At 37.0% G+C, this 23,812-nt stretch overlaps 1 protein-coding gene across 2 annotated transcripts in view; it reads left to right on the top strand.

The window, feature by feature from the left end:
• The window catches only part of COL11A1 (collagen type XI alpha 1 chain), a 130,897-nt gene that overhangs the window by 71,320 nt on the left and 35,765 nt on the right, over positions 1–23,812 (top strand). For both annotated transcript variants that reach the window (XM_039718195.1, XM_039718203.1), the window contains 13 exons: positions 1,639–1,692; positions 2,910–3,017; positions 5,612–5,665; positions 8,636–8,689; positions 10,844–10,888; positions 11,019–11,072; positions 11,162–11,206; positions 13,614–13,667; positions 14,862–14,915; positions 19,316–19,369; positions 20,301–20,408; positions 21,173–21,262; positions 21,535–21,588. In XM_039718195.1, the coding sequence (XP_039574129.1) occupies positions 1,639–1,692; positions 2,910–3,017; positions 5,612–5,665; positions 8,636–8,689; positions 10,844–10,888; positions 11,019–11,072; positions 11,162–11,206; positions 13,614–13,667; positions 14,862–14,915; positions 19,316–19,369; positions 20,301–20,408; positions 21,173–21,262; positions 21,535–21,588 (828 nt within the window). The remainder of the gene's footprint in view (positions 1–1,638; positions 1,693–2,909; positions 3,018–5,611; positions 5,666–8,635; positions 8,690–10,843; positions 10,889–11,018; positions 11,073–11,161; positions 11,207–13,613; positions 13,668–14,861; positions 14,916–19,315; positions 19,370–20,300; positions 20,409–21,172; positions 21,263–21,534; positions 21,589–23,812) is intronic.

Genomic DNA, 23,812 nt, shown 5'->3' with positions numbered 1-23,812 from the left:
TTCAGAACTTGGCTCAGATGACAAGGGCTGCTGTACATTTTCAAGCCTTCTTAAACCACAATTTGTCTAGGCTGCCTGCTCATTTTAGAGTTGCTCATTAAATCTAAGCTGAAAAAAGAGTGTGTTTAACATCCATGGAGACTGGACAGTTCAAAACCCCTGATTTTTCTTGTGCTTTGTTGGATTATTAATATCCTGCTTGGACAAAATACAGGACTTATATATAAATACATTTCATAGATGTGGTATATATATATATGTGTGTGTGTGTATCAATGACTACTGATTAGCACAATGTCTACAATACTTTTGTGTTCATAAAACTGATCTATCTCCCAGTTGCAGTAAGAGACAGTAAATTCTACTGAATACCTCCAAAGGTCACACAAAGCTATTTCATCCTTTGTTCTCTTAGTGTTTTAGGGGTGTGTTCTCTGGCCTTTTTGTACTGAAATTATTCAGCTGCCATTGCATGGGGGAGAGCAGTGCAAGAGAACAAAATAAATAACCTTATCATTCAGGGAAGCCCCCGTAGATCTGCAATGGTCCAGGGATGTCAGAGAGGTCTATCTCTGTACTGACCAGTAAATGTGACTAGAACTCATTAGGTATTTTATTTTTTGTTACCAGCAGAGGAGGAAATAGAGCATTCAGCTCTCTCCTCCTACACAGAATAAAATCAACCTCTTGTAGATCTCAATAGCAGGAACCTCACTGTGAAAGCTGAAGAAGAGTTTCAGTTCATTTGGCAGCCATTTGGTCAATAGCTGACACCTGGTCAGTCCTTGCTAAGGGTTCTCATGTAATTGTTACTGGCCATATTACTGGCTGTAACCAAGCAAATTTACTGAAGCTTTTTTGATGTATTCTTCACACTGCCTTTTTCATTTCTTTCTAAATATTAAGGAAAGCCACCTTTAAATTTAAATTTATGCAATATAAGATGACCACATAAAACTTTGTTTCATCATATAGAAAGCATGGGAAAACTGCTTTTAGACTGGTTTTTGTATGGTTTTTCAATGAACTATAGTGTTACCTCTTCGCTTTTTTTTTTTTTTGCACTAACACATTTTATTGAAAAACTGTGTTTACTTGTTAAATTTATTTTGGTGTTTTTTGGGTTTTTATTGGTTCTTTTTGTTGTTGTTGGTTGGGCTTTTTTAGGTTTCATTTTGGGAGGGAGGTGTTTTGGTTTGGTTTGTTATTTTTTTTTTTTTACTTTTGATGCTTCCTTGCCTATTTTGAGTTATTTGCCACTACCAGATCTACTTCTATCACTCTTTCTAGGGTTATTGTTGCATACTCTATGACTATTTCCAAATTCAAAATGACTTTAGCCCTGAAATCCATCTCACTTGGTGATCAGGGAGAAGATAAATTTTTTGTGGGCCTAGGAATGTAGAAAGCATAATCCTCATGTTCTTTTTGAACATGAGGGTTAAATACAAAGCTTTCTTGCTCCTTTTTTTGTTTTTTGTTGTTTTTTTTTTCTTTAGTAATGTCACATGAGCACATTGTCACTCTCTCCTGGTTTTATTGACAGTCCAAATATTACTCAGATTCAAAGTCAGCAGTATTGCTTTAGCTTGTAGTTCAGCATGGAGACCAATTTACATGTGTTTCTGCCTTTTTTAGGGTGAAGATGGTTTTCCAGGATTTAAAGGTGACATGGGTCTTAAAGGTGACCGGGTAAGCATTTATTCATAGCCTGTATATTCTTAAAAGTTTAAATTTTATTGTTTTGAAAGGATCACTGTGTGGTTAGATAAAAGGTAGGAAAATAGAGGCAGTGGTGAAGGTGATCTGGCCCCTAAGGAGTTACAGCTGTGCTAATTATCAAGAATTAAGAACAAGCCTGCCCTTAATATGCCACAGCTGGATCCAGTTAAGAGGGGTATTATAAAAGAGCAGGTTAGCTGGTGGTGATGGGAGGTGGAGTTTGTTGGCTGTCCTGAGAAGGTGGGTGGCAGTGCTGTGAGGAGCTGCGCCTGAGAAGCCACTGAGAAGGTACGGAACCTTACCAATAGGACAGCAACATCACTGAAGTGAACAAATATACTTAAACCAAACATAAAATAAAGGCTAGTATTTTAAAATATTTCTATTCCCTGTGCATGCACAAGTTCAATCCAGAGATATGGTTGTTGTGAATCAAAAATAGCACAGTCATAAAGAGGGAGAGAATGTCACTCTTGAATATCCTCTTCACTGAGCTTCTTTGTACAGACTTGTCTTTCCCAGATTCCAAGATATCCAATATTTGCCTGAGGAAAAGTTATCTATCTAGGATAAAGATATTTCCATTCCAGTGCAGCATTTTGCACATCTCTGCCACAATGCTGTTTATTTAGCCCAAAGAGAAATTGCTTCCTTTCATAGTAAGTGTTGTGGAGGTTGTAGAAAAGCTTTTCATAAGAGGCTCCTGGCCTGTATCTGTAGTCTGTATACATAAATAACTGTGAAGATGGTAGCCACATTTGGTACTTAGATAAAGACACGTTTCTTCCTATAGACTGCCACGGTGCCTTCTCAAAAATTTAGGAAAGGAAAAATAGGAATAAAATTTCCAAATGCAGCTGTCTTCAAGCAAGACAACTAGGGTCTAACACTCTGAATATGGTATTCACTGCCTAATATTTATACATTTGCATTTATATAATGAACATAAGTAATGATATTTTCCTAGTAGGAAACTGGACAGGGCTTACAGCAACCTGATCTATTTGGAGATGTCCCCGTGCACTGCAAGAAGCCTTTTGACATTTAAATGTTCCTTCCAACCCAAACTATTATATGATTCTATTCTCTGTTTAGGTTTACTGAAAATTTATTTTCAATTACTTGTATGTAATCTTTCCAATATATGTATGAATACTGTTCCATATTTATAATGTGATGTATTTTAGGGAGAAATTGGTCAGCCAGGTCCACGAGGAGAAGATGGCCCAGAAGGTCCAAAAGGTCGAGCGGGTCCATCTGGGGATCCAGGTGCTGCTGGTCCAGCTGGGGAAAAGGTCAGTAGCCAGAAATCAACAGAAACATGCCATTGCCTCATAACATAGCTGGAATCTGTAACCTCCATCACTGAAAAACAAGTCCGCAGATCTGCAAAATCTTTTTGTGACACTACTGCAGCAGACCACTGGAGTCCCATTTCATCAAGGATTGAGAATTCTTATCTTGTAAGTAGGCAAAGAGGCATTGTAGCACTCCACCAGTATGTAAGGCAACTCCATTCTTATCCCTAATTATATACAGTGCAATCCAGCTGTGGAAAACACGATGCAAATAAAATAGCTGGGCACAAAGGAGGATAAAGGTGCTGCTGAAGAGTGAAATCATATTGAGTCGTATTACTACAAATGGTGACTGGAAATTTTATTTAATGGAAAACATTTCCTGAATACAAATCCAAAATAGGGTTGGCAAAAGGGAAAGGGGATGAGGGAGGACTGTTAAAAGGATGATGAAAAAAGAGAAATCAAGAACAAGGTACAAATCTCTGTAGAATCCTGGCTTCAACAATAACCATTTGAGTTTGGTATAAAGGATGGAAAGGAGGCTGAGAAATGTGTGTGGGTACTGTCAGAAAGGAAAGGTGACTTCATCAGTGGTAACAGAAATAACTGGAGAAGTATGACAGTAAAATTATGGTTCAAAAATGTATATGCTACATACATATAAATGTAAACATATATCACTTCAGTGAGAAGATGCTGGTGAAAATATTTCCCTTTACTTTTTTTGTGAGCTATAGCTTAAATTCTAGTTCTCTCTTGAACATACATATAAATGTAAACATATATCACTTCAGTGAGAAGATGCTGATGAAAATATTTCCCTTTATTTTTTTTTGTGAGCTATAGCTTCAATTCTAGTTCTCTCTTGTAAAAAATAGAAAAGAAGGTGCATAAACCAAATCAAAACAAAACAAACCTTTTTTAAATAATTGGTAGAGTTTAAATTCCAATTTGTGTTATTTTTAGTTATTCAAATTGCTTGCTATGAATATAGGTTTTCAACCATTTCTTCTTCACTGTGGCATATTTGGGACTCTCACAGTATACAAATCAGGAATCTGAAGCCCTAAATATCAGAACATATTTGAAAAAAATGTTGGTGTTGATAACACTATTAGCTGGCCTTGGAATTTTAGACCCATCGTTTTCCCTTTTCTAGAAATATTTACAGGTTTTATTGTCCACTGGAAGGCACACATCTTCTGTGGATATTCTATGGATACTTGGCCAGAATGGAATAGGTCAGAGAGAAATTCTTTGGTGCTGATCCTGTGATATTTATTTTAGTGCTAAAACTGGAATAGTTGTGAACTTTTAGATCTTCTCACAACATTTTGAAAGTCTGTAAGAGCAGATGTAAATGTCTTGTTCCCTTGTTATTCATATGATATATTTAATGCAAGGGTACTTTTATTGTAAGGAAAGTAATGAAATTACTGCAGTAGTTCTTATTCTCTGTGTTCTGATTCTATGATAAGAAAACTCTATTTCCCAAGTAGGTATAAAGCTGGATTTTCTTGGTTAATGAAATCTCAAGTAGGGTGCCAAAATATTAGGAACATATCAGAAATGAGCTCATAATAAAAAAAGAATCTGTATTCACAGTCATAACCTAGGCAACTGGGCTTGCTGACACAAAAAATCAGGGACAAAACTTTCATGGAATCTGACAAGAGTTTGATGTGCTGTCATGCTGCATTGCAATGCATGTGGCTTGTGTCAGGGGCAAATAACAGGCAGCATTGTAAGTAGTATACTCAACATATTTATTTATGTGCTGTTTTTTTTACCAGTATACATTTTTGGGAAAATTTCCTTCCCCATGCAAGTCTCTTTCTCCTATTTATCTACAGTTACTACAGAGTACCATATGATACTTTACAGTCATATTTTACATTGAGATCTTCTCCAGAATTTTATATTCTAGAACATAGAGAAATTCTTCCCCAGAGTTCCCATCTTTGTCTGAAACTGCAGACTTGTGGCAAGCCATCACTCATCCTCTAGAGGTCCAAAGAGACCAACTCAGTGGAGCAGGGTACTGTATTTCATTTCTGGGAATGGTCGATGTCAGTGCTGATCAGTCTTTTCTGAACACTGCAAGTTGGTAATGGTTGTTGACAAATCCATTGTCAGCAAATAATCAGTGGAGTATAATTTATCATAGTCTCAGTTTAGAACTATTCAAGAAAAGAACCAGTTCTTCACATGCCTATTCATGAAAGTCAGCCATCACATAGTATAAATTGAAAAGCATTTCTTCTCACTTAAACCTCTTAATGCCCTGATGTTTTAGAGAATAATTATAGTTTAATGATTTCAACCACATAGAACTGCAGAGCACTTCATGGAAGAAAACCTTTGAGGTATTGGTTTCTTTGGTTTCATTAATTGGAGTAGGATTTTCATTTAAGCTTGGGGCCCCAAGCCCTCTGGTGATTAATTATAAAAATGAGAAACTGGTTTAATTTAATATGATATTCCGTGGAGTATCATCACTCTATGTTGTTGAAAAATTCTTTTGTATAGATGGTTGCTGAACCACAAAGGAGGATACAGTAAAATTTAACACTGCCTTCTCATTGCAGGGCAAGCTTGGCGTACCTGGACTGCCAGGATATCCAGGAAGACAAGGTCCAAAGGTGAGCTGTAAATGAGCTGTATATTGAGTGCTTTGACACTGGTCACAATGGCAGTTATTTAATTTCTGTGTTTGGGGAAGCAGGGCAAAGAAAGGGCCATTTTCCCATTTTCTTTTTTGACAATAATATTCTGAAGTAAAATCATCTACAGTGTGACCCCTAGGTCAGGCTCTTTATGGAGCACTACCTGTTAACTCTTCTTAATATAATACCCTTTACCATCTTCTCCTGAGCTGCATTGTGCCAGCATCAGACTGGCATGCACTAAACAATTGCAAAAAGAAGGAATTGCTGACATTCTTGAAAGAGAATAGGCACTATATTGATTAAATGGATGCTGATAGTGATGGGAATTTCCAGTGTGGTGCAGGGATTCCATTTGTGTGATTACTGCTTCTTCCATGGAATAAACCATATTTCTTTGAAACATATCATTTGCATGTTTTCCTCATGTTTTCCTTTAGTTTCTTTTAAGACAAACATGACAAAACACAATCCTTAGTTAATTTAAGTGCCTACATTTATCCTTCATCTATATTTATATATTTAGACTGCAATAGAAAACCACATAGGGGCTTCTGGTTTAAAACATTTTTATAAAAAAATTTCTATCAAGTTAATCCTAACCCATCTTTAGGAAATGGGCATGTTAAATTAATTGCAGGATCTCTTTTCTGAGATTAGAAAGAAAAAAGATGGAATAAAAGCTTAGTTCTACAGACATTTCACCATGTAAAGGAGAACATTAGGGAAACACTGTAGCTCCAGCCCTTCTCAAAGAATTCCCATCTAGGTAAATATCACAAGTGAAAGAATCCCTTACCACTCCTATGCATCTGAACAATCAACCTGCAGTAAAATCCTCAGTTCTATTCTACTTTGTTATTTTTATTTCCAAATCTGAAATTATGGGGGGTTTTGGATGAAATGCAACTTCTGACTGGCAAAGTGTTCTTCTGACTCTGCCCTACTCTTCAACCCTTTTTGGTCAAGTGAAAGGACTGTCTGAAGAATGCTTATTCACTGAACACTGCATTAGTGAAAAATATTAAAACTGTCTATGGAAAGTACTCATGAAAACTGAAAGACACAGGGGTTTTGGCTTTGGTTTCTTAACTCAAAATGTCTGAAATTTTAGTCCCATTCTCCTTTAGAATAGTCTTTTGAAAAATCTAAGATAAGAGTTTTACATTATTCAGTTCTAAGAACAAAAATGAGGTAGCATTTCAAATAAAAGTTGATTGATTCTTTTTTCAACAAGGACTTGATCAAGAACTTCCTTGCATTAAATTTTTATCACATTAAAATTGAAAATAGTTCTCAAGCTGCTTTCACTGTTGCTCTTCCAATTTTTTGCTTAAATTTCTAAGAAAGACTAATGGCAGCTACAATAGATAATTCACTAGAGACTTCTTTGGAAACTGAGTCACAGTTCAAATTAACATGAGGGAGTGAGAAAAACGCAGCAGAAAAATGTTAGCTATGTAAAGCAAATAAGCAATCTTGTCCTAGTATTGTCAAGAAAGTTGACATCATTCTTTTTGTTGATAATTTGTTTTTGTTTTTTTCTAATTGTTTTAGACTACCACCTGTATTTGATAATTTTCAGTACACTTTGATTTTTCTCTAATCCAGTCCTCCTTCATTAGCACAGTTGCAAAAGCTGCTGTACATGTAAGATATTTACAACCAAGTTATGACTACTCATGCCCCATCATTTGTTCTGGATTTTTTTCAGCCTTTTAAGTTTAAAGAGAATGCTTGGGCTTCACATACTATAATTTTTAGTTTTATTCTTATATAAATTTATAACTAGTGAAGAATTAAGAAGTAAGAAAGGAAATAAAAGGAAAAGGAATGTAAAAGGAAAGGGAAGGAAGAAAAATATTACTTTTCTGCCACCAGTCAATATCAGTAAGGGTTTCATCAGAATATGTGTTAGTGAAGTTGTACTGCCCCTAAGTCTTTTATGGATAATTGGAATGGTTATGTAAAACAAGATTCATTAGAAGAAAAAGAGAAGTAGGAACAGGAGAAAAAAAGGAAAACAGTTAATTTCTAAGAGCACCAAGAAATTATATTTTAGGTTTTTGTTATATTCATTTTATTTGCCACTAAGATGCTAACAGCAAGCTGCACAGACATAGATGCATTGTGACAGCAGGGACTCTGGCTAGTAAATTTCAGTGGCCAACCAAACCAAACACTCTCTACATTTTCATCCCCAGTCAGTTAAAAGTATATTTTATCATGATTATCACCTCTTTGATCCCAAGTTCCTTACGAAAAATTAACACCTTGGCAGGTAAAAAGTCTGCTGTCCCACTGAACCTCTCTGCCAAAATCAAGGAAGAAAATAGTACTGTTCCCATTGGACTGGGCAGTTAGCAGAAGGAAAGGGGAGGTAAAAAGGAGGAATAGAGCTGGGAGCAATTTCAAGTCAGATCATCTCATAAGTTCTGCCTATGTATGAGTTGCATGGATCAGTTAACTGAAACTATCCATTGGTTGGTTTACAGTGAGAAAAGAACTTGAAACAATTAATTTACAGCTCAGTAAAGTGAATAGAAGATGTGGCAAATCCTTACAATTTTTGGAATTATTTTTTAAAAGAATTATCTTCCTATGAGGCAACAAGGCCTTGTTTGTTTATCTTCATTATGATACAGTTATTTCTAGTGGACTGTTACTAATTATTGCTTTCCTGCTTTAAAAAAAGTGTAGAATTAATGAATATTTTATTGTCTAATAAGATGACAAATAATGTCCATTCTATACATTGATTTTTTTAATGCTTTCTGGACTGACTTGAGGCATTATGGTAAGTTTATTTATAACTGTTGCAGGTGCAAGTTTGACATGTATAACGTACATGACTTTGGAGTTGTGCTTTATGTGTCTATTAAATGTTGGCTCTTCCACTGTTTTGCTCTTGGTATCCTCTGACATTTGCATTGATTTCTTACATAGGGCTCAACTGGTTTCCCAGGATTTCCAGGTGCCAATGGAGAGAAAGGTGCAAGGGTATGATAATTCATTCTTGCATAACACTTTATTAGGTTTTTAAATTCAGCACTGGGAGAAAAGACTGAAACGTAAGGATACAAGTTACTATCTAAAGAATGATAAAAACAGGCTTTTCACATTCAAAATGGGCCTCTATGTAAAACAGGATGTAATGAGGCAGTATTTGCAATTCTTTAAGATGTTGATGTAAATATACAAGAACTTGCACTCTTTCTTGCTGCACATAGTTCCATAATTATATAATTTGAAAAAGAGAATAAAAATCACCTTTGCTGAAGGGCTTAGAGTTTGTTTTTTTGGGTTTTTTTTTTTTGGACAGTATAGCTGAGTGAGTTGGCAAGAACTATTTTCCTGTATCCCGTGAATAATCCTGCTACCATGCAATTTACCCTCAAGGAAATTCAGCTTGTATTTCATAAATATTCTGACTTGCCACAAGGGGCTTTTTTTAGGCTTAGCTTCAAAAAGGCAAAATATACCAGGCAAGATGAAGAATGTGTACTATTACATATATTAAAAAAAAGTAAAATTACATCTTCTGCTGCTTTGCTTGAAGCAGGTGAGAGGAAATGTGTTATGCATATTCCTCAAACTATAACAATTAAAAATAGATTAGAAAGAAGGTCACTGTACTGTTGTCTCTAAAATTCAATTCAATATAGCAAGGTATGTTAGAAAGATGGTGAAATTAAGAGATGAGTCAGAATTCATAGCTGATAGCAACAGCAAGTCAAACTTGTAATATATATTATTATTCTTAAAGCAGAAATTAATTATTTTAAGATTAAATAAATGAAACCCAATAGCATCTGCATTACTTATGTACAGTTTAAATTATTCTTGTATTATTTTAGCTAAGGTAAAGATGCATTGCTATGTACAGGCAAAAGCAACAAAGCAATGCTCATTTCATGAGCATTGTGAAAAAATGAGGCAACTGATAATAAAGGCAGCAGATGGAAAAAAAAAAGCAAAATGATAGAATCAAGCAAGAGGCTTAAAATTATGAAAATCTTACTATATTGCTTTCAGGCCTACTTAAAGGCCTGTTTTCAGGCCTTCTTAAAGCTTTAAGTTCAGCTAGGGTATTAACCATGTAATTAATACCATCAAACTGCTGGTACACTGAAATATTATGCTGATCATCAGTGAGCCCCTAACTGCATGTTTTGTAATGAGGATCAGATATTATTGTTAATCTTGCCTAAAGGGTTTTCATGGAACACCGTGATACATTGTGCTACCACACATACACATAAAGTCCCTGTCCTTGAGAAGATCACAGGCTGAGTAGCATTTCAAAAACAGCACATAAATTGTATTCTGCTAAGTGAAATAAAACCAACAGTAAAGAAAAAAAAAAAAAGAAAAAAAACCCCGCTGCCTAGAAAACAGATGAATGCATTTAATTTGTTTCTTATAATAAAGGGAAGCTTTGTGCCAGAACAACTCTGATGATTTTTTGGTTGCTGGTTTGTTTACCTCAGAGATTCAAAAGTACCAGCCATCAGGTCCCTTTCTCTACCTGAAAAATACTTTCTTGAGTTTTAAGATCCTTTGCATTACAATGCACAGCAATTCCAGTGCAGAGCCTAAAGAAAAAATCACATTCAGCATGATTAGGAGATATATTAAAGGAAAAAGTAAGGACTGGTGTTCTGGCAAGTTCTGAATCTTTGTCAAGTGTGCATAATTTTGGTAGGTATTACAGTGCCCATTTCTGTTATAAATGGAGAGAGGCTTGCCCTTTCTTTTCTCTATTAACCTGTGGAGCTGACCATGGGAACCCAGGAACTTTGTTTTTAAGGCTGTTCACAGTGCCAAGTCCTTTAGACTGCTGCAGAGGGGACTCTGCTTGTGGTGTGCCACCTTGAATACCGTTTTAATGTGATTTAAAATGTTCTAATGCCTCTGACAGAATCTGACTCTCAGGCAAATTTAGTGCATTTAGCTACAAGTACCAGTGAATACAGAAAGATAAGCAATTTTCTCAAGGACCATGATTCTGTAAATTGAAATGCAAAGTAGATAGTTAAGGGTAAAATAATATTTAAACTTAAGGGAGTTGCTCTCTGCCTCCAATTCAGTAAAAAACTTTATCTCACAAATAGAGTGCCTGCTAAGATGATTCCTGTGAACTTTTCTTTCCAGGGGTTGCATGGCAAACCAGGCCCCAGAGGACAGCGAGGACCAACAGTAAGTTCCTTTGATTTCCAATTTAGAAATTTCCCTGTGTAAATTGCATCCACTATACTGTGACAAATTACTTTTATTAGATTATAATATCCAGTATTTATCATCAAGTGCATCTGTGTTAAATTGACAGGGTCCAAGAGGCTCAAGAGGTCCCAGAGGTCCCACTGGTAAACCAGGTCCAAAGGTAATTGTCAAGCACACTGTATAGATTGGCTACAGGCTGTTTCTTTTAAATGAATGTAAATCCTTGAACGTACTCTCTTTCCCTTCCAGGGCACTTCAGGCAATGATGGTCCTCCTGGCCCACCAGGCGAAAGGGTTTGTGAAAGCCATCTTTGTACACGTTTTTCCCAGTATATACGAGTGTGATTTGATTTATATTCATTTCTCCCTCTCATATCTCTGTGCTACTTTGACCACGGTAACCAGAACTAGCAAAACCTCAGTTCCAATGGTGCTTTTCACAAAGTTATGAATGGGGTGGCTGAAATTTGCTGAAAGCTTCTTCCTGCTGTATCTCAGTTTTGTACACAATGGACACAGAGAGTACATACACACTTTGTGTTACATCTATACACTTTGTATACGTTCCTGTGAATTACAGGTGTACTCACAGCTTAGGCTCCTCAGAATTCCTCACCTACTGCAGTTTACTGCCTGTTCATTGGATTACCAAACACTCAAGCACATCCAGAAGATCCTTTTTTGAAACAGCAGAGTTTTTTGTTCTGATCAGCTAAGAATTCCCTTCAACCTAATTTTCTGCATGTTTCAGAAACCTATTGTTCTCTCTAAAACAAAACTTTCTGCTTGCTATTGTCTTAGCAATCAATACACAAATCCACTACACAACTCATTGTACAGCACTGTAAAGAAAAAAGAGTATTAATAAATCATTTTGTAATGGCAGCACTTGAAAATCAAGTCAGTTTAAGTGGATGAGCTTTCTGCCAAGCATTTTTGCAAAGCTTAAACTTTTCTTTTGTAGTCATATTTCATTAAACTGCTAACCTTTTTCATATAGAAAGCCTAAAGCTCTTCTCCCTGTATCCACAGCAAGGTCCCAGTGTTCTGTAGGAGTATTATTCTTCAGGAGGGAGCTCCTTGTGCATTTTTCTCAGCTCCATAATGTCACTTTTTGTGGCAGTAGCTAGGATGTGTGATGGAGAGAACGAGGCATAGACCAAGAGATGATATGTAGGTTGCTTTACACTGAGGAGGCTCAGAGGCAGCCTACCAGAAGGGGAATAGCAGATCCTTGTGGAAGAGCAATTTTCTGACAGCTCCAAGGGTTTGCAAGGGAGAGAAGTTGTGGGGATACTAAAACAATGAGCAGATGAATCCAAGATGAGGGCATCCCTGGAGAGAAACTGATAAAAGCAAAGAGATGAAGAATCATAAAGCACCATGTTTCTCATCACTTGTGTAATATAAGTGTGAGGTATGTATTTGCTTCCCAAGAGGGATGTCAACCAAAAAATAAAACTGTCATCTCTACTCCTCTGAGACTATTGCAGCTACCAAACATGAAAATAATAAATAATCTATCCTGTGTAGCTACTGTTAAAATGAAATTTAATAACAAGAATGCAAAATGTAATTTTGATAGCACACTTAGTATTCTAGTGCTTTTTCTCACATAATCCATCAGTTCACTGTCTTGAAACCTGCAAGCCATATTGTGAATGAAAAGAAAAATGTAAAGTTTTTTCCTTAGAAAGCTTCAGATCTTGAGAACAGGGGAAATTTTTGCGAAAGAAGGTTCCTTTAAATGTAAAACTTCAAGTTGTGTTCCTATAACCCAGTTTCTGAGACTGACCCATTTCATTCACGTATTTTGTAGCTCAGTCAATTTTATTAGTTTTCCTCTACAAAGCTCCACTTTTCTTCCTTTTTTTTTTTTTTTGAAGCTTTATGTTATACCCAGAAACAAATGAGGAAAGTTAATTTGCTCACAGACATGGCATATTGAAAAATGACCCAAACCCTCCTATGGAGCCTATTTGTGTGTTATGAAGGGTTCAGAAACAGACTTATACATCTTTTGGGAAAAAAAAAAATTATGGATAAGCAGTAAGATCACAAAGATTTCTCCCTTTGCCTAGTACTTCTTAATTGATTCAGATTTAGCATTTCAGTATAATAGAAGCCTGCCCTGGAATAAGATTAATTTAAAATCAAATTAATTTATTTAATTAATTTTATTCTATTTATTAATTTATTTCAAATTTATTTTTCATAATAGCAAACATGCTGTATTTAATCCCAGCTACTCTGAAAAGTTTATTCTTTATGGAATTTTGTGCTGTTGTACTGGTTTGAAATATTGTGAGGGTTTAGGAATTGCCAAAGATGAATGTTTTACTGAAAGTTAAAAAGATGACCAAAGTATTAGCTAAATCCCCTGGTTTATGCAATATGTAAGAACAGTGCTTCTAACTCACAGTTGGTTCCTACTTTATTATGCACAGTTTTAGGCAAGCATAGTTGAGGTAAGTAGTCTTCCTCATTTTTTACTGGATTCCTACACAAGCACTGTTGCTTTCAGGAAATCCTTCCAGTGTCTGTGCATGTGAATTGTGACTACCAATATTTATGACAGTGTGGCTGAGGTTTTATGCTTAAATCCAGACATTACCTGCAGTGTTCCTATATTCTATAATTGAAACAAACTTTTCAATCCAGCTTGAGTAGAACTTCTCTTGTTTGTTTGCCTTTCAACCAGGGACCACAAGGGCCTCAGGGACCTGTTGGATTCCCTGGACCAAAGGGACCTCCAGTAAGTATCTCTTTTTATTAAGTTTGTGCAACAACAGGAATTGTAGTTTTTGTAGAGTGCCTCTGAAGTAAATAGTTGAAAATTTATGTAAAAGATGGCTAATGTATAGATTAAAAATGTTATTGTTGAGCCTTAAGAGTTTAGGCTCACATATTTAACATAGTCATTGGTGCAGCTCAAGACATTGAGAGTAATGCACCAAACTGCAAGTGTAGTATGTCCTGCCAGAGACCATGTGACGCACTGAGTGAGGCAAAATGCTGCTTTGCTGTGACAAACATCCCGTGTGTGGAGACGCGAGCCTTGACTCCATGTTCCAGATATTATGATATATATTATATTAAAATATTACATTTAAACTATACTAAAAGAATAGAGAGAAAAGATTAATCAGAAAGGTAGAACAAGACTAGAATGCATAACAAAATCCTGTGACTGCTCAGATGCTCAGCACAGGTGGCTGTGATTGGCCATCAAGTGAAAACAATCCACATGGACCAATGGAAGATGCACCTGTTGCATTCCAGAGCAGCAGATAGTTATTGTTTACATCTCTCTCCTGAGGCTCCTCAGCTTCCCAGGAGGGAAAAATCCTAGCAAAGGATTTTTCATAAAATATCATGGCTACACTTTGCTACTGTATATTTTCTTAGAATGATTGATTCACTCAGGAAAATGGAGATGATGGAGGCATTCATTAGTAGCAGGAACATATAGAAGTAATAGCACATTTGAGCTGCCTCCTGAACCAGTCTTGGTGCTTTTCTGGTATCCCTCATGAAAGCAACAAAGCACTTGTGATTTTTTTTTATCCCATGCATTTATTACTTTTATTTCCAATTCCAAAACCTGAAATTTCATTATGTACTTCTGTAATGCTTAGATTTGTGTTGAGTCATTAACCAAAGAGAAATGGAGGTATAGGGAATTTCCATGATTTCTGAATTTGCAGAAATCTATTTTGAACACTTTTGCGATTGGCAACAGTTATTCTCCAAGTAATTGTTAAGACACTATAGGAAGGACACAAGGAAAAAGTACTATTAAAATCCTAGTTAGATAATAAAGAAGCAGTTAAAAGTTACCAAAGCCTAGTCTAGAAATAAACAGAGAGCAGAGATTCTGATAGCTAATTGCACACTCTTTTTGATAATGGCTAAGAAATTGCTTAATTTATTTATTTTATCATTTCAGGGTCCACCTGGAAAAGATGGCTTGCCTGGACACCCAGGACAGCGGGGTGAGACTGTAAGTAAATGTACTCTGCTGTGTTAGTGTTGTTCTAAAGGTCATGGTTATGTGATCAAATCCAAAGAAATAGAGACAACAGGGAAAAGGGAAAGAGGCTGGCACCAGGAGGTTACATAACTGTACTTTTCTTGTAGATGGGGCATGAGAAACCTTTATTTTGCTCCCATGATACAAGTGTGAGGTTATTCTTTGCTATGTCCAGTCAGCAATATCAGAATAAGATTAAATATTTAATAGAAGTAAAAGAGATTAGTACCCAGATCTCTATTTAAATTAAGATTTTTGGGCAATTACTATACAGTAGTTTTCTCCCTGAATGCCATGTACCAGAAATAGTAGCATAAAAAAAAGTCTAACTGATGATAAACAGCTAGAAAACTGAAAAACCAAGACCTTTGGAAAGTAGGATCAAGAATGATTGAACCTATTAAAATAAAATAAAAATTTGAAACTATGTAACTCATCTAAGAATCATAATTAATAAATTCTGGCATCAAAATGAAAAAATACTATGTAATACTTTTAATTGAATTATCTTTAAAAAACACACTATTTCTGTGTATCAGAATGTTACTCATATTCCATTACAAAATAAAAATTCTCACTTCGATTTTCCAGAGCTAGAGAAAGCCATAAATGAATTTATTGAGAAATTTTCTCAGCATGTAGAATGTGTTTTAGGCTCCAGCTTCACTGGAAATCTGTTAGTGACTGCTGAGTCACTTCCACGGCTGGAAGGAGGAGCACAGAGCTTGGAGTAACACATCCCTCTGAATATCTCCATTTTCTTCTGCTAATATTGTAGCATTGTCACACTGTAATGCTTTGCAATGACAGTGGCTTTTTTGTGTATGAAACATTATTGACTCCTTCTTTGTTCTTTTCCTTTGCAATGATGCAAAGACTTGTGTACCATAAGGATCAATTGTTTACATTGTTTACAATGCAGGAAGCTCAACCTTGTTCTTTAGTCTGCTGTTAAAAAGCTACAATTTTCCCTTTAGCTTTAGTGCTTTGAACATGAGCCATTAATGTGCCAGTACAGCAAGGAAAGCAGAGAGCATTCTGTGCTGCAGCAGGGGGATCTTTTCCTTCTGCCCAGCCCTGCTGAGGCCAGGAGCAGTGACCAGCTCTGGGCTCCTCAGGACAAGAGAGCTCCTGGAGAGTGGCCAGGAAAGGGCCATGAGGATGATTAAGGAACTGGAGCATCTCTGCTGTGAGTCTGATGGAGCCAGGACTGCTCAGCTAGAGAAGGCTCAGGCCTTACCCAAGTACAGAAATACCTGAAGGGAGCTGAAAAGAAGACAGAGCCAGGGTCTTTTCCGTGGTACCCAGTGACAGGAGGCACTGGGCATAAACTGAAACTCAGGAGGTTCTATCTGAGCATCAGGAAAGTTCCTCCATGTGAGGGTGACCAAGCACTGTCCCAGAGTCCCCAGAGAGACTGCAGTCTCCATCTGAGGTATCCAAAAACCATGTGGACATATTCCTGAGCACCCAGCTCTCAGCAGCCCTGCTTCAGCAGAGCAGTTGGACAAAATATGACTCCAGAGGTCCCTTCCAACCCCAGCTATTCTGATTATGGGATGCAACTTGTAGCAAAATATTCAAAATACAATGAAACTATGGACACTGTTACTGTGTGAAACTTGAACCAGGGTCCCTCAGATTCACTCAGTGCTGTGGTTCTCTACTTTGGGTTTAACTGGGTTATGCTAATAAAAATCTTGAGTAACCTAGCAGCAAATGCAGCTTTTTGTTAGAATTGTTTTCTGCCCTGTGTGTTTGTAAACTTGGGCCAAAATTATGTTTAAAATATTTTTCCCCGTGGGTTCTTATATATGTGGTTTTGCAGAAAATCAGATGGTTTTAAATCAATCAGTAGGCTTGTTGACTTTCTTTTCCTGAAGAACATACTCCAGATTTTTAAAAAATTTATAAATAGAAAACTTTTATTGTACTCATCTTTTCATTCACTGGCAGATAAGTGTATTAAGAATTCTGTTTCTTATTTAGACACATATCTTATTATAAAGTTCATTGGTGCATATGGGCATTTCAGCAATGAGGGAATGAGGATAAGAGACATAGTCAAGCTTAACAAATTAGAGAGCCAGATTCCCAGGTTGCACTCTGCAGTTAGTTGCAGTCAACATGTGTTTATTATTCTATAAACAGAGGTAACTATTGGTGGAGAAAAGGCTGCAACTCTTTCCAGTAAGACATACACTTTGAAGAACTGACACTGTTGAAATTGTAGACATAGGAACAGTAATATCATGATAAATAATTTGGAATATAAATGTAGGAATAAGCTTTATACTGAAAACCAATATTATGCCAGTTTGTCCTTAGAAGTGATTATAAATTTCAGTGATGTTAATCTCAGTTTGGCAGGACACATCAACAGTGAAAATTACTAGATTGTCTGCTGTTATGGAAGAATTTAGTGTTTCATGCTTGTGAAAAGACAAAATAGAAATATACTACTTGTAGCATCTGTTGGAATTAATTGAGGGACTTCTTCTTAGTACAATAAATCATTTCATTAAATTGTCTTTCACAAAAAATAACAACAAAAAAGTAGAGGCTACTTAAGCACTTCAAAATACACACATGAGACATTAGTGTAATGTTTTTATTGCTAATTATTTTAGATGAAGCCATGGAAGGTTCAGGTCTTCTTGAGTAGTTGTTGCTGAAATCTCCTTTGCTGTTTACATTTTTTAAAAATCTGGATCTGTAGGAATATATAAGCTTGTAACAGAAGAGAAAAAGCAGGGTAGTGAACCCATCATTAGCATCAAGAAACAAAGTACCCCAATGCATTCTGCAAAATCGGGACTAGCAGGTCTTCTCAAGGTGCTTTCAGTAAGTGGGTGATGTTCAGCTTTCTTTGTCTTTCCTGATAACAGCCTTACAGAGAAAGCTTTGATTATATAAAGGAAGGGACATGGGAATGATTTCATCTGGAGCAGTTCTGGTTTTCTGTCATTAGAACAAAGGGGTACTTTTGTCTTCAGTAAGTGGGTGATGTTCAGCTTTCTTTGTCTTTCCTGATAACAGCCTTACAGAGAAAGCTTTGATTATATAAAGGAAGGGACATGGGAATGATTTCATCTGGAGCAGTTCTGGTTTTCTGTCAGAGGGGTATTTTGTCTTCTTTTATTTTTTCGTTCTTTTTTTTTTTCCTTAATCCAGATAATTTCAGGGGTTTGAGGGAGTGCCTGAGTTATGGGCCAACCTGAACCCTGGTAACATCTGGCTGGCAGCTGGAACAGAATCAGAGACAGAAAACTCAAACAGGAACTCATGGAATAGGGCAACTATCAGTCAGACTGCCCAGAGGAAAGCTGAGTAGGGCCCAATATTTGAAAAAATTGGGGCCAGGTGACCCCTTTGTTTTTACACAGGTGAGCAGAGCAGGAGGAAGGCACAGGTTGTTTGGCAGGCAATATTGTGTAGGACCCTAATGTCACCCAGCAGGAATGCACTGCCTAACACTCTTCCAATATTTGAAAGAAATAATTTAGCATAATTCAAAGATGCATTAAACAGTGTCATTAAAAAGTGACATTCTCATTCAGATTATTGACTAATTTTGGCCTGAAATTCTGGGCAGCTGATTAGAAAATTAAAATTATTGCTCTAAAAAATTGTCTCAAAAATATTTATATTCTATTCTGGTTTTGAAATAACATTGATTTCTCATTGGCATTCAGATTGCTTTTTTTACCATTTCTATATAACCTTCACCTAAAGTGACATTCTCATTCAGATTATTGACTGATTTTGGCCTGAAATTCTGGGCCGCTGATTAGAAAATGAAAATTACGTAAAATTTCCATGCTCTAAAAAATTGTCTCAAAAATATTTGTATTCTATTCTGGTTTTGACATAACATTGATTTCTCATTGGCACTCAGATTGCCTTTTTTATCATTTCTATATAACCTTCACCTTTCTTTTCATTTTCTTTTTGTCTCACCTCCATTTTAATGCCCTTCCAACTTAATAGTCTATCTGTGTCTTTCTTTAAGAAGCATTTTTATGTCAGGCTTTATGATTCACAATATACATATGTAAAAATGTATTTTCAGCTGTCTTTTAGCTGCATCACTTATGCATTCAAACTCATCTAATCAAGTTCTCATAGAGAGATTTGGCAATTTTTACTGCTGTACCACCTCAGAGAGATGGGAACTGAGATGGGAAGAGAGATTAATCAGCATTTCATATCTAGGCATACACAGACAAAAAAGAGTTCTCTTTTTAATTTTCCAAAGAGAAGGAATGTGTGATATGGAATTTCTCATTCACCTCTTCAGCACAGATATGAATTTTACTCTTTTGTAACTTGTAAAGGGTAATGTAATATTCTGTCATTTTTTTTCACAGGGTTTTCAAGGAAAAACTGGTCCTCCTGGTCCTGGTGGTGTTGTTGGCCCTCAGGTACAGAATTTAATTTCATAGCTGACTTCATAAGACCAAAGTTTAATGGTTATATTATGGATAAGGCAGTTGCTTTTGCTGTGTTAAAAAGACCACATCCATGGTTATATTAACTTTTGTAACAGAAGTTGTATAACAATATCAGGAGCTATACTTAGTAATCATCAGTGATTCCACCAAAAAAATGAAATTATTTGGGTTACGTTTCCATTTTGTTTTATGTTTTCATTTGGGTTTTTGTTGGTTTGTTGTTATTTTAGGGGTTTTTTATGTGATTATGAAATTGGTGGTTTACAGAAGTCAAAGATGCACATTTCTCTATCATTTTACAAAGAACAATGCTACGTGTGAATTTCTCGCCAGAGAAAAAATTTCAGTAACTTTTAGATTGTGGAGAGATAAATTATCAAAATTTCATTTTATTTAACCTTATGAATTTACAACTTAATCAAGCATTTAGAGCTTATTTAGCTAATTCCCTCAGTGGAACTTTTCTGCTAGGGAATCTGAAGAGATATCTTTAAACTCTCCTGCCTTACAATTCCTATTATTCAGAAAAGCAGCAGTACAGACCTGTTTCAAGACAAGAATAGTACATGGATTTCTCTCCTGTGTCCTTTTTATAACCTTCTCCCATACACACTGTGCTTTAAAGCTTCAGTGCTTAAGGAACAAGGTCAGGATTTCACTCTTTGGAAGCTGCACAGACGTGTCTGCAGGCAAAATGCAATGCAAGATTTATTTTGTAGGACAAAGATATTTTGTAAGTCAGCCTTGCCTGGAGGGAAGGTGAGGAATGTGCACTAACCAATGGCAGCACTGCTTGGTAGCATAACAGCTGGATATTGAGAATCTGCTCCTCTCCACTTCCTCCCACACCCTCAAGACATCAAATAACTTCAGGTGACTGAAGCTGTACTTTTGTGCCTAGGGTCCTACGGGTGAGACTGGACCAATTGGTGAAAGAGGCCATCCAGGTCCTCCTGGTCCCCCAGGTGAACAAGGGCTCCCAGGTGCTGCAGGAAAAGAAGGTGCTAAGGTATGTGTGGCTTTGGGGAACAAACAGGAAGGGACAGATAGGCTGCTGACAGTATGACATTTCAAATCATCATAAAGACATGCAGATCAAAATCAAAACATACAGTGTAAAATCATGATTGGCAGGTTTCACCCAGAAGGACTTGGAAGACTGGAAGATTCCAATTTTAGACATGAGTCTGCTTCCACTGAAATAATGAGAATTCTCTTGAGCCAAAAATTAATATTTTTGTAATAAAAGCGAAAGAAAAAATTGTTTGCATGTAATATGCATTCAATATACTAATCATATTCAATACGTCGTACTTAGCAGTGACATTTTCACACCAAGGTAGAAGATTGTATTTAAAGTCAGATGTGTAGTAGTGAACAAAAAGGTAGAATTTCACTGAATAAATTTAACTCCTTGCTTAATTTTTGGCTGCCATTAGGGAACAAGAAAAATGTTACTTATCTAGTTACTATGTAATTCTATTCAATTTTTTATTATAATTGGGTATAAAAAATGTTTATTGAATATATCTTTAAACATATTTTTACAGCTTGTTGTGTTTTCTGCTATTTGTATTCCATAACTGGTATTGTATTTTGTCAAAGTTCATTATAAATTTAACCACAGACTATTGTACTGATAAAAGAATTAGTGGGTGAATAGCTGGGTGAATAGATCCTACTATAACTAGGATCTGGTAGTTAATTTTCATCACTCACTCTACACCTAATTTTTCAACATGTTTTTTAATCAAAACGTAATATGTTTCCCAGGGTGATCCAGGCCCTCAAGGCATTCCTGGGAAAGATGGACCAGCAGGTCTTCGTGGTTTCCCTGGAGAGAGAGGCCTTCCAGGTGCTCAGGTATGATATAAGCACTAGAGCAACTGCCATGATATATCTAAATAAAAAAAAAACCAAGGTATTAACTCCTTTATTTATTAAGTCTTCTGCTGTGCTTAAAATAAATACAGTAAGAGAACAGACAAAAATATAATTGGCTAGATAAGAAGTAAGGAAATTATTCAAGTTTGTTTCTTTGGATCTTTACATGTTTCCTATTATATGTCCTGCAAAATTACTGTTGAATATTCCAGTTTAGTAGACAAGCTTTTCTTTTCCTTTCCATTTTTCAGGGTCCAGCTGGTCTGAAAGGAGGAGAAGGCCCACAGGGTCCACCTGGCCCAATGGTAAGTAAACATAATAATTCTATGGAAATACAAACAATATTACCTGATAACCTTTTTTCTTCTTTAGATGCTGGAATGTTTTCATTAACACAGTCTGTAAAACAGCAGACAGATCAGACTTCAGATCTACTAAGTATTCATACTAATAAACATGCATGGATTATGGAGGTAGAGAATATCTGAAGCCTTCTGCCACTACATTTAGTTATGACATTTACTTGCTGCTCGATACTTGTCACTTATGTCAAACTGGTTTTGAGATGAGAGAGGTTTTCCACAGGGGAAAAATCCATGGATAGTGACTCATGCTGTTGTGGTGGGCTTGCCTTGGCTGGATGCCAGGTGCCCCCCAGACTGCACTATCCCTGCCCTCCTCAGCTGGACAGGAGAGCACAAGATACACTGAAAGGCTTGTGAGTCAAGATAAGGACAGGAAGATCAGCCACCAGTTACATCATGGGCAAAACAGGCTGGGAAAATTAGTTTATTTTGTATCAAATCAGAGTAGGATAGGTAAGGAGAAACAAAAAGTCTGAAAACACCTTCTCCTCAACCTCCCTTCCTTCCAGGCTGAGCTTCACTCCTGATTTTTGTTTTATCCTGCCCCTAAGCAGTGCAGGGGGATGGGGAATGGTTCATCACACTCCTTCCACCACACCCTTCCTCCACATGGGGAGGGCTCCTCACACTCTTGCCCTGCTCTGGTGTGGGGTCCCTTGGCTGTGAGGCAGTCCTCCATGGACTTGTCCAACGTGAGTCCTTCCCAGGGCTGCAGTCCTTCATTAACTGCTCCAGCCTGGGTCCCCGCTATGGTGCAGTCCTTTGGGAGCTGGCTGCTCCAGTGCTGGTCCCCCAAGGGGTCACAAGTCCTGCCAGCAAACCTGCTCCAGTGTGGGCTCCTCCCTCCACAGGGCCACAGGTCCCGCCCAGCTCCTGAGTCATTGCAGGCTCTCCATGGGGCACAGTCTCCTTTAGGATCTACCTGCTCCAGTGTGGGGACCTCCACGAGCTGTGGGAGGATCCCTGCTCCCCTTCTACTGGGCATTTTTCTCTAATTTCTTAAATACATTACCCAAGAGGTTCTACCCCTGTCACTAATGGGCTCAGCCATGGCCAGCCCGTCAGTCCATCTTGGAGCTGGTGGTGTGAGTTCCACTGGACATGGGGGAAAGTGGCATCTTCTCCCAGAAGCCAGCCCTGTAGCCCCTGCTAGCAAACCCAGTACTCCTGTGTTCCCTTTGTACAACTGTGTAAAATCATGACATTTCCTTCTCGGCATTTTAAGCTCAATAGTAGAGTATGCTTCAAGTTCCGTATTCTCTGTTGTCATGCTTTATGCAAAGGAGTTCTACAAGGATGCACTGGCATTCAAAACATGCTAGAGTTATTCCCAAATGTGAATTGTGTAGATTTTGACAGTCATCTTGTCAACTTATTTCTTTCATACAGTGCAATTGAGGTTAAAAAAGAAAAGAATCAATCATCACAGCTATTCATGTTAGGAAAAAAAAAAAGTAATGGAGAAGCTGAATTTCTATGCACTCCAACAAAGCTCTCTTATGTCCTTGCAATTCATATTCAGATTAGAATACATTAAACAAGGATAAAAATCCACACATAGTACAGTACAAGTAATACATAGGACTTGAATTCTTAAAATGAATTATTGAATTCTTAATGCCAAAAACTTGGATTTACAGTTCTTAACACTGTGCAGTATATATCTGTCTCCAAAAGGCACCAAAACAAAGAATGGAATGGAATGGAATCTAGCAGGGAGAGTCAAAAGGGATATCATCTTACCCATCTGAAGGACCTGAAATGTTAAAAGAAAGGATGAATCAAAGTCAAGAAAGCATGGACCAGAATAGTCTCTTCAATCTAAAGGTCCTGTCTTGATTTTTTGTTGAAGGAGCCCCTAAGGCTCTGACCTCTCAAGCAGATGGTTCAGGTGCAGTGACCCAGAGCTCTTCTGAGCATACACAGCAGCCAGCAAAGCTGATGTGGGACAGAGCCTCCTTTGCCAGCCAGCATTGTCCACACTGGAGCCGTGCCACTCCTGTCATGGTCCTCAGAAAGACACATCACACAAGATGGGAGGCAAAAGTACACACCTTATTTTGTGATAGTTGTCTGTATTCTGAAACACATATGTTTGAATTGAAATTCAGACAATCCATGTTTTTCTAATTCTTATAGGGTGTGTATAGGTTAGAGTTTTAGT

This window comes from Passer montanus, unplaced genomic scaffold (assembly GCF_014805655.1).
Source record: "Passer montanus isolate IOZ18808 unplaced genomic scaffold, ASM1480565v1 scaffold103, whole genome shotgun sequence".
Lineage (NCBI taxonomy): Eukaryota > Metazoa > Chordata > Aves > Passeriformes > Passeridae > Passer > Passer montanus.
This window is presented reverse-complemented; position numbering and strand designations above follow the sequence as displayed.